This window comes from Benincasa hispida, chromosome 4, assembly GCF_009727055.1.
Source record: "Benincasa hispida cultivar B227 chromosome 4, ASM972705v1, whole genome shotgun sequence".
NCBI lineage: Eukaryota > Viridiplantae > Streptophyta > Magnoliopsida > Cucurbitales > Cucurbitaceae > Benincasa > Benincasa hispida.
This window is the reverse complement of record NC_052352.1, coordinates 7,635,795-7,647,343: the sequence shown is the minus strand read 5'-3', so window position 1 is coordinate 7,647,343 and position 11,549 is coordinate 7,635,795. Positions and strand designations below refer to the sequence as shown.

General features: G+C 34.4%; 2 protein-coding genes across 3 annotated transcripts; both read right to left on the bottom strand.

Annotated features, from left to right (window-relative positions):
- Positions 1-371: 371 nt before the first annotated feature.
- On the bottom strand, positions 372-3,428 carry LOC120075986 (B3 domain-containing protein At5g42700-like). 2 transcript variants are annotated; one of them, XM_039029752.1, is made up of 7 exons: positions 2,900-3,428; positions 2,699-2,794; positions 2,519-2,550; positions 2,196-2,349; positions 1,843-2,049; positions 1,308-1,391; positions 372-662 (listed from the first exon to the last, which is right to left on the bottom strand). In XM_039029752.1, exons 1-6 carry the CDS (start codon positions 3,035-3,037, stop codon positions 1,335-1,337), a joined length of 684 nt encoding a protein of 227 aa, XP_038885680.1. In that variant the 5' UTR covers positions 3,038-3,428; the 3' UTR covers positions 372-662; positions 1,308-1,334. The 2 variants fall into 2 exon arrangements, with proteins under 2 accessions (XP_038885680.1, XP_038885679.1); XM_039029751.1 differs by having other exon boundaries at positions 372-672; positions 2,900-3,426.
- A 2,566-nt stretch (positions 3,429-5,994) lies between these two features.
- LOC120075997 (origin of replication complex subunit 2) lies at positions 5,995-8,234 on the bottom strand. Its single transcript, XM_039029766.1, has 6 exons — positions 7,979-8,234; positions 7,799-7,905; positions 7,488-7,620; positions 7,109-7,403; positions 6,356-6,583; positions 5,995-6,270 (listed from the first exon to the last, which is right to left on the bottom strand). Exons 1-6 carry the CDS (start codon positions 8,105-8,107, stop codon positions 6,074-6,076), a joined length of 1,089 nt encoding a protein of 362 aa, XP_038885694.1. The 5' UTR covers positions 8,108-8,234; the 3' UTR covers positions 5,995-6,073.
- Between the last annotated feature and the right edge of the window lie 3,315 nt (positions 8,235-11,549).

Genomic DNA, 11,549 nt, shown 5'->3' with positions numbered 1-11,549 from the left:
ATTATAGACCATTTATTGTTGATTTTTTTTTCATATATATATATATATATAAATCACGTAACTTTTCCTTTATAAATTGTGAAATTATATTCATACCGTATCTTTTCTTATATGAAAATTATTATTCTTAAGTCAATTTTGATAAAAATTAAGTTTGAAAAGTTAAATTCAAGATTTGTTGATAATAAAAAAACTAAAATTAAACAATTGAAAGTATTTGGACTAAGATGTATAAGGACCAAAATGGTAGTTTAATCAAAGTATAAGAACCAAAATGATAGTTTAAACATTGCTTAATTAACCTATTTTATTGTTTCGTGTATAAAATAGTTTCATGTAATTTAAGTAAAATTATACAAAATGGCTCCAAATTTTAAGGTACGTTTTAATTATGTCTCCATGGTCTCAGATTTAATTTATACCCTGAACATTCAAAATAACTATTACATCAAATTTACTAAGAAAATAAGTTAGTTATACCCTGAGGGGTTTCCAGTGGGATGAGCCCCTGTGTAAGCTATAGATTTTGTTGATCCCCAACATAATAGTCATATTCAGCTGACACAAGATTGTACAAGACACATATTGCCTTTTATTCCAAAACCAATTCTGAAAAATGTTGTTGCATTATGTGCCCTTCCCCAGGCCTCTTCAATTCTCACCTGAAATGAACTGAAGCATTTTCAAAATAACCTTAGAGGAGGAGATCATGATCTTACACCAAGCATCATCATGCACCCAGACAAAAACTGGGAGGTCAAAAGAGCTTCTCAGAACCACTTAACCAATTAGAATTATCTTTAGAAGTATGTATTTGATATTTAACTAAGTGGTTTTGAAAATTAAAAAATATTCAAAACAGTTTAAAATGATATTCTTCTGAATTGTTTGCAAGAAAATTGCTTCATTTAGAAGCACCAACTCTGAAATTCCAAACTTATTTTAAGTAATTTCAGGCTGAATGTAGACGGTAAAGACGGAACTAATTAGCAAGGTCCCTTTGGTAACCATTTTGTTTTTTGTTTTTGTTTTTGAAAATTAAATATGGACACTACTTCGACCTCTAAATTTCTTCTTTTGTTATTCACTTTTCACCCATGGTTTAAAAAAACCAAGTCAAATTTTGAGAACTAAAAAATGTAACTTTCAAAAAGTTGTTTTTGTTTTAGAATTTGGCTTAGAATTTAACTATTGTACTTAAGAAAGATATACATCATTGTAAGAAATGTAGATGAAATAGGCTTATTTTTAAAAATAAAAACAAAATGGTTATCAAACAAGCCTAAGTAATTTTATTTTAAGATTACCTGACTTGGGATAAGAAAGTAAATCATTTAGCTACTGTTAGAATCACTATCTTCTTTGGAACCATTCGCCCTAAAGATGTACACCTGAAAGAAATAATAGAAAAATTAATATTATGTCAATGAATTCATGCGAAAAAACAAAAACCAAATAAAAAACAAAACAAAACATATGCAATTCCTAAACATCTGAAAGAGTAAGGGGCCTTGTATTATTCTGTTTTCAATCTTTAAAAACATCTTTTTCTACATGGTTGATGGTAACACTCCCCTCTGTGTTGTAATCCACAGCTGAAGATATCTATAAATCTTAATCTTAGACAAAATTCCAAAACTAAAAATGGATAAATGTTATACCCAGTAGCTATAAGGAGCATGAAGATTTTGTAATCCACGTCCAACTGTTATTATGATGTAGTCACATTGTAATAATGTCCATACATGGAGACCAATATGTAGTGCTTGTTACAGAAAACGTATGCAGACAAGACAAAGGTTGAAGAATTTTGAATCCAGTAAAGAGATGAAGTGTAATCACCTTGCAGGCTGTAGGTTTAATGCGTTGAAAAACCACAGCATCTCCATCTGATAACTTATGAGCAATTGAAAAACCCTTCCATCCCCCACTAAATCCTGTTTTTCGTGCCAAATATATTATTGGATACTCATCACCATCTTCATCTATTAAAGTCATTACTCCATCATTCTTTGGAAGGTGGGTCTTGCAGAAATGAGCAGGAAGGCCCTGTGTTCAAAAGCATTTTTTTTCCAATGAAATATGATCTGATTGACTAATATCACATCCAGTTCAACAAGTTTAACAAACAGAGAGAGAGAGAGACTAGGACTTTAGAAGGACATATGCTTAATAGATAATCCTTACAAGCTTACCAGCCAGAAACAACCACTAACATGAGATCGAACCATTGACTTTATACAGATGGGATAATTTGGCTCCAATCCAGAATGTAACTCGAGAGCTCTTTCGAAGGCATTTTTTCTTGCTTCATCCGAAGCATAAAACTGCTCCGGAAAATCTCTTGCTCTGGAGATCTTATAATCACCCCAAAAAAAAAATTAAGCTAGTAACAATGCTCTTAAATCATCAATTGACCCAATAATTTAAGTTAGTGGATGAAATTAAATTTAATTATATATCATCTAACAAATAGAATCTTTTATCTTTGTTTCTAATTCGTTTTCAGTACAGATACCTTCTAGGAATCACCACACGATCAACAAGAACCTGCCAGATTAATTGAAAAGAAAAGAAAACAGAACCAGTGAAAAAGGGATTTTGGGGTCTAGAATATCCAAACCAAAGAAGAAGAAAAAACAACAGTAAACCCTAGTTTATCAATCTAAGTAGGTTAAGCATACTACTAATGACTTACTTCAGCGTAAACAGGGGTTGGCTGTTTCGCCACGCGACTGGACCTCCTCACCACCACGAGTTGTTTCTGAGTGACGCGAGGCTTGGTGAGCTTACTCTGCGGATAGGTCAAGTAGCAAAATAAGCTCAGTACAAGAATCCATTGAGAAAAAAGAGCGTAATAGGAGACAAGGAAACAGAAACAAAAACGAAATGGAATTACAGGGGAGGAAGACTTGGAAGGGGAAGAGTCCAGGAGAGCTTGAGAAAGCAAGGGCAAATTTAGGGCTTCCATTCTCTTCTTGTTTTCTTCAACTCTTTTGCGACGACATTCCTCGTATGAGAGGTTAGAGATCCCCATGTTCTCTTCTTCTTCTTCTTCCTCGCTTCGTAGGGTTTGCCGAATAGCCGAATAGCAGAAACGACGAGATATCAGTATATTTCGGAATTGGGGAAATTTCGATTTCGTACGGATAATTGATTGATAGTCGACCGTTAACTTCCCACTGTTTTGAAAAAATAGCCGGAGGAAAGTATTATTTATAAATGTACAGTAATTTGAAGGAAAGGATAGAGTAAATTACGCTTTTGCCCCCTCACATTTGAACTCATTGTTTATTTGGTCTGTCAAGCTTCTCTAAACTAATGGAGATATTGTTCATCACTTGTATATCTATAATCTTTATTTGGTTATTGTGGGAATTTATTAGAGACGTCCACAGTTCGTCTCCACCCTATTTCATTCTCTGTCCCCATTTTCGACTCTGGTCCCCCCTCGACTCTTCGTCTCCGTCTCTATCCCCGTTTAGTCAACGGAGAGAAAATTCTCCTTGCTCTCTCTTCTATTTACCGTCTAATTAGGGAATCCCCACCTCGAGGGCTGCAGTCCGCAAGATAAATAGATATCTCTAAACTTTAGTTGTATTTCTAACATAAGGAGATGTTCTTTTCCATATTCATTCCTACCCAAATTTTGAATGAGAAACATCGTTCCTCATTTTAATTTAGTCTAAACTTGTGTGTCTATATATCTAAAATGAAGAAATCATTAAATTTGGATGAGGAAGTTCATTCCTCCCTTGTGAATGACTACAGTGGGAGAGGACTTTTGACCACGTATATAATGGTGAATGACAATGGCTAGAGAAGAAAGGAAGGAGTTTCACATGGGAAAAAAAATTGGTGCAACTGGGCTACCTCTATTTTCAGCCCAGGTTACATTCAATGAAAAAATGACACGTTGCCATTTTGTTTTTTTAAATAAATTTTTTTGTCTATTTTTTCTTTGTGTGTCAAATGTAGTCTAAGTTGCACATAATCATTTCGTTTCACATCTACCATCCATCTCATCACCTACAATTTTTTTTTTAATTATTTTTAAGAGTATATTCATTTTGATTTTTCAGTTGGATTGTGGTTTTAGTTCAACCACAATATGTGAGGTAGAGATTCAAACTTTTGATCATTTGATAAATGAGATAATCACTTGATCTTTGCTCAAATTTAGTGTGAATATTTACTTTTCTGTCCCCCTTTTTAAGGCAAATGTAATTTATACTTCAAAGCTTTGAGGGTTATATCAATTAACCTTGAACTAATAATGATATCATTTTAAACTCCCAACATTCGTAACAGTATCAATTTACACCATACTCCAAATTTTATTTGACCAATGTCATGTAAACCTTATAATTTAAGTAAATTAAACTCCTAAATTTTTATAAATCAATCCATTTATATTCTTTATTTTAATTACCTTTGAAAATCACTCATGCATTAATTTTCAACATTTGTAGATTTCTTCAAAGGTTAGTTTTACAAAATGGATTATTAGAGTTGATGCATGAATGTTTTTTAAAGGAAATTTTTGTGTAAGAGTCTAAGCATTTGTGAAAGTTTGGGGGTTTAATTGATATAATTACAAATTTCCACAAGGGTTTTCCAAGCGTAACGTAATGGAGGGTGTAAAATGATACACTTACAAAAGTTTATAGTTTAAATTGATACAATTATTAGTTCAAGACTTAAATTGATACAATCCTTAAAATTTAGAGGTACAAATTGATATTTTCCATTTTTATATATTAAACTAAACCCTTCCATAATTTTCATTCCTAAAATAATATATATTTTTATCATATCTTGAATCTCTCGATCATATTTGTATTGTGGCAAAAAATAAGTATTTTTTAAAAAAGTACCGTTTTGAGTTTTTTATAACATGTGAGATGAATGATTAAAACTTTTGACCTCTTAATTAAAAGTATATATCTTAATAAGTGGAGTTATGTTTAGATTGACAAAGAAGGTAGAATCAAATTTTATGTTATTATTTTGAGTGTTTTAATTTTCTTTTGTACATATTTTTTATCACCTTAATCTATCCAAAGTAACTGACCAACTTAAATTATATAAATAAATTCCAAAAAACAAAAATCCCCTTAGGGCAAAACTATAAAAGAGACAATATGGCTACATAGAAAGTTTCCACCTTAGTTCTTTATTGAAAATGAGGTTTTGCAATTCCTATTGAAGTCCAATATCAAATTTCTTTAATTTGATAAACTTCCCTTTCATCATCGCTTTAGGCATTCATGAGACAATATATGACCCTAATATCGGAGTGTCAAAGAAATTTATAGGAGATATTAAATTTTAAGTAGGTGACTATCAAAGATTGAACCCATACCTCTTAACTATTTATACTATCGATATTTCGATAGATAATAAAGATAAAAATGGAATGTCACAAGGACATCTACATCAATAAGTGATTTTGAAATAATGTAAATTGATAAACATTTATGCCTTGTATGGTAACCATTTTGTATTTGTTTTTATTTTTAAAAATTAAACATATTTCCTCTCTATTTTTTACAATGATTTGCATTTTTATCAAGTACAATAATTGAATTCTTAGCTAAATTCCAAAAACAAAGACAAGTTTTTAAAAGCTACTTTTTATAATTTTCAAATTTTGACTTGGTTTTTTAAACTATGTAAAAAGTAGATAACTAATAAAGAAATTTGGACGTAAAAATAATGTTTATAGGCATAATTTTCAAAAACCAAAATAAAAAATCAAATGATTACCAAATGAACCTTAGTTTTTATCTTTTAGTTTGAAAAACAAGCATGCAAACATTAATAGCCCCTATATGTTTCTTTGTTTTATCATTCACTTTCTACTAGCCAGTTTGAAGATACGTGCAATGCATATGATAAAAAATCTTTAGAACATTAATTTTTAAATGAATATACTTCTAATTAAATTTAAATAATAAATATCTAATCTGAAAAATTTTAAAGTAATAAAAGAGATAGATTCACAGACTTTCAACAATACAAACACACATTCAGAGACTTTGTTGATGTATACAGAAAGAATGCGAAAATTTTAACTTAACTCCATTGATAGTTTTTCAAGTGCTTCAGATGGAAGAGGTATATACAAGCAATCTTGACCATCAGAATGCCTTCTGATTTTCACCAACTCGTGGTCTTTAAATTCGGTCAGATGAGAGTTCAGTGTTACCTGGCTGCTGACTAGGAAGCGCTCCCGACAAATCGCATACAGTTTATTGATTGGCATACCTGAAAAATTGAGATGATACAATAAGTTATTTCGATATTTAAAGTGTTTAAAACCAATGAATATTATCAGATTAACTTCAATTACCTTCTTCATCAGGATGAGATAGCTGATGTTCTATAAGAACTTTAAATACACTTTGTGCATTGGGTGTCAAACTCTGTAAAACTATTGTAGCAGTTTTGGCACTTTGAGCAGTACCACCATGTGCAAGAATCAAAGGGAAGAACATTCCTTCAATTTTGTAAGGGGCAAATGTTGGAACGTGATACCATAACCAGTTAAATTGTGTGTGAACCATCTTCTTGTCCCACACTGGAGAAACCAGAATTCATGATTCAGTGAGATAAAAATCAATGAAATAGTGCAATTTCCAATGCTTCATACAATATCTTCCTGCAGTTAATTTATGTTGCAGTACTTGATGATCTCACAAACTGTGCAAAGAGATGAAAATCTAATTTCAATAAGGATAATCCAACTTTATCTACAGAACATTGTATAGAGGTTATGATTTCAGTAACATCCCTTATTTCTGTTCTTTGAATTCTCACTGTAAAACTTGAGAATCCAAAGCCTGGTACTTCAACTTGCAACAAAATCTAATGTCTTACCAATCTAAGCATAGTTCAGCTAGTTTAGGCATATACCCTCTATCCAAGAGGTCAGAGGTTTGAATTTCATAATCCCACATGTCTGTATATGCAAAGAAAAACTATGACATTTTCCTATGTAACAAAGTTGCACCTCTACAAATAGCAATATGCAATAGAGACATAGGTGGTGTTTGAAACTCATATTTCATGTAAACATTGATGAAAAGAAAATGCATATGCTTACAAAGAGGTGAATTCACGTGGTCAACGGAGGCAATAATTCGAACATGGGAACAAGCAGCAACTCGTGCAAGATACTCTTGCGTTTCGGAATCTCTTAATCCAGGCCCATCAATATTGTGTATCACAACACAAACAAAACAATCCTTGTCTTCCTCATTTGATCCATTCAAAAATGTAAACAGATCGTCCATTGATCGCGATGTAAATGGCTGATGAACATTAGGTGTGCTCCCTGATGCACTTTTGGGTCGGGATTTCAACTGATCCGACAATACTTCAGCTATGGCTACTATAACCTACACGATAAATTGCAAGACTTTAGTGACACAGAAAATAAATTTAGTATGTCTATATATGGATAGCCATTGCCGAAAGTGTACCTGCTTAATATTCACTGATTGAAGATAGCCATTAACAACTATTACAGAATAATCCGTCAATGCTGTCGAAGCAAAATCTTCAATCAAAGCCTTCTTAGACCCAAATCCATACATTAGAAGGCCAAAACCACATCTGGACCACAGGAAAGAGAAACATAAAGCGAATTTACAAATGGAACGGAACAAATAATTTAAATGAACTTCGATAGCAAAATAAGTAATTTCAAATCCGGAAGTAATTTCGAAGAAATTACAACCAGAGAGCTTCAATCTAACAATACTACAGTTCAACTATCGTAATAATGGCGCACCTGAGCTCAAATACCCATTTCGAGTACAAACTCTTGTAGCTGGATATCAGAGCCGCAATCTCTTTCTCATGCGTAGGCTCAATATTCGCCGCAGCCGCCCTCAATTCCTGATCGTTAATTTCTTCTAAATCATTTTTCTTAGACACGAACAAATTAAAGTAGTTTAATTTGATGACGCACCTGTTCGTCGACGACGTCGATGTCGGCGAGTTTTCCAGAAGATTTCTTTTTGGAGCCGCCCAATTCCTTAGCCAGAAAATAGTTCCTTTGAAATGCCAACTCCTCGTCGTCCAAATCATCGATCTCCATGATAAAGATGAATAGTAACGAAGAATTGCAATGCAACCGATTACAATTGCTTCAAGAAGAGGAGGGGAAATGGCTGTTGTGGACCGAACCCTAAAGAAAGCACCCTTGTTTTCCCGCCATTTTTAGGTTTCAATCAACATACGTCAAGCTCAAAGTCCACGATTGGACCACACCCGTTTACACCACGGTTGAGTTTACATAATGGGCCCAACTACATACTCCAAAGCCCACAAGTTCGGGAGATTATTGAGTAACTAATTTAGTCAAAAAAAATTAAAAAATGGAAGATTAAGGGTATGTTTTGTAGGCAATCTAAAAATAAAAATTTGAAAATAAAAATTCAATAAGAAGAGAGTTGTAGTTTGTATTTTCTAAATACATGTTTGGTAGCATATTCATAAATAAGATTTCAATTTAAAGTAAACAATTGTATAAAATATAATTGGTAATATTATGGGTGGATTCTAGAATCAAGGGCAAACAGTGGAGAACAAAGAGAAGAATGAAAGAGTGGGTTGAAGAAAAGGTTGGGCCTGGTTGGCTTCGGTCCCTGTTGAGGCCGAGCCCAAAGGCCAAAGGCCCAACATAAGCTAGGCCTAAAAGGGATGAACCCCTACGCGCCTGGAAAGGATGTTGGGTCAATCGGCTTCGGTTCGGGAAACATTCATAAATAACCTGTCCAATCAGAAACCCTTATCAGATAAGAAATAAGAGAAGGAACCTATAAATACATCATTATAACTCCATACGAGATAACTGAACATTTTGACTTATTCTTAATTTTATAATTCTCTCATTGACTTAGGCATTAGAGCAATGTTTCTTTGTTTTTTAGGTCTGCTCTTTCCTAAATTACAAATTTATCGTTGTTGTCACGTGGAGGTCAGATGCGTTTTTCCTTGACCAAAATTCGGCATCAACAGATGGCATCATCTGTGGGACGAGAGTGATCTATCAATACAAAATAAAGAATCTTTGCAAAGTTAAAGAAATAAATGCTACGATTGCTTAGTTCCCATAAATCATGATAAAAAAAATTTTTGAAGACGGAAGCCATGGGTGAATCAAATCCCCATGACCAAAATCAAAGGAAGCCAACGTGTCAAAGAGTCAAGGTCAAATTTAAGACGTCTTAGGCCAAGGCTACCAATGCCGAGGTTGAGAATACCAAGGCAAAGACTGGGGAGACCAATGTCAAGACTGAAGCAACTAATACTAAGATCGAAGAGCCAAAGCCAAGGATGAGGATGAGACCGAGGCTACTAGTGTTGAGGCAAAGGATATCAAACTAAGGCCAAGGTGACCAAGTTGAAAAGAATAGCTAAGGCTGAGGCAACCAATGTCGAGGCCGAGGAGACCAAATTGAGGCAAAGAACCAAGTCTGAGGGTGAGGCTCAAAATTATTAGCAGCGTATGAAGTTATGTTTCACAGGGGGCTAATCGAGGCCGACCCTAAGTGCATCAAAGAACAATATTTTCACCATCCAAACACATCTAAACACACCCATGTGCACTATAGAAGATGACTGAGACCGAGGTCAAGGCCAGGGTTGAGGCCAACGTTAAGCACATAAGGGCTAGAGATCACCCATCCTAACTTCTAGAAGGTTGTGAGAACCCTACGTGTCTAAGGTTGAGGTTGAGGTCGATGCCGAGGCTAACCTGTTGAGGTTGAGGCCAAGCTAATCGACAAGATCACGAAGCAGCACAAGAAACAATGTACCTAAGTAGGGTTTATAATGTTAACTCATAACTCATAACTATAAAATAACCAAACCTCGAGACCCAAAGAGTGTGGGTTAATGTTATGAGTGAATTTGGAACAAGTGATGTAATTGACATCTAGCGCAAAGTCAAGAAGAAGCATGACACGAGCTGAAGGTGGCAAATAAGAACAATAATGGGTCTAAAAAAGGGGGGGTTGGCTAAAGCTTGGCCAAGCCAACATGCTCAGCCTTAGTCGAGGCCAAGGCTGACCCTTGCCAAATGCCTAATAGTGCCAATTTTACACAAACCTCGGTCCAAGAGATCATCTTAAGCTCGAAATATTGCAAAAAAAAAAAAAAAAGACACTCGATTGAGGTCAAGGCCGAGGCTGACCCTTGTGAAATGCCTAATGGGGTAAGTTTTATGTATACCCCCGACCCAAGAGATCATTTTAGGATTAGGATATAGTAAAAGGAAGAAGTTTGATTGTGTCCAAAACCAACCCTCGCCAAATTCCTAACGGTTCAAGTTTTACATATACCCCGACCCAAGAGATCATCTTAGGCTCAAAGTATTCCCAAAAGAAGACATTCAACCTCGACCAAGGCTAAGGCTGACCCTTGCCAAGCATAAAATCGAATGCTTCTCTTGACCCGTTAGGTTATCTAACTATCATAAAGCAACTAAAATTAATGGTATATAGCTACACATGGTAGTGACTCCAAGCGACGATGGTAATGACAAGCACGGAAGAATACGTGAGCAAGATGCAACTTCATGTTAGTGAAGTTAATTCCAAGAACACAATAGGAGTGATTATGATTGAAATATGATGAAGGTGCTAAATGTATGCCAACCTAGTTGGGATACACCGGGTGCTGATCCACACTATAAGAAAAAATAAAGAATAGAGAAAAAGTTCATCTCCCCGTTTGTTCTTTTTGTTATATTGATGAATGATTGATAGTGAGAAATGAAGAAGGTGCTATGTGTATGTCAACCTAGTTGAGATACATTGGTGCACCTACTAAACCACTCCCTAAAAAAAAGGAGAGAATAGTTCATCTTCCCCTTTGTTCTTTTTGTTATATTAATGAATGATTGGGAGTGAGATATGATGAGGGTGCTATATGTGTGTCTGTTGGGGTTGATGTCCCAAATCTCGTAGGGTCCTGTAGTTTGTAAACACTTGTATGAAAACTCTTTGTGATGTAATAATATGAGATATTTTATTCACTACAGTCTATGAAATATGATATATTTTAGTTGCATTAACCACAAACTAATAAACTAAGATGTCTGGTTATCATTGTAACTTAAGCATGTATGTGGAGATATACAAGTGGATCATGCTTTAAGTGATAACCTAAATGGTCTATAGTATATGGATAAAGGAGGGAAACCTTATCCTGGTGACGCTACGAGTGTGGCCGTTTTGTAGATGTTACAAGTGTTATAAAGTGCTACAAATGGTTTAATCCTGACCATTCATGTATTAGACATGCAAGCGAGGATGCTCTATAGAAAGGAGTTTGTATAAGACCGGACCACGAAAGTTTAGTCTCGTTATATAACTGTTGGGGTTGATGCTCTAAAGTCTCGTGTCTTGTAGTTTGTAAACAGTTTGTACGAATGCTTGTGATGTATAATATATGATATTTACTTCACTTCTTGACTTTGCACATTTGGAAGTTTTATTTGCTTTACCACAAACCAATAAACTTAAAATCCCTAA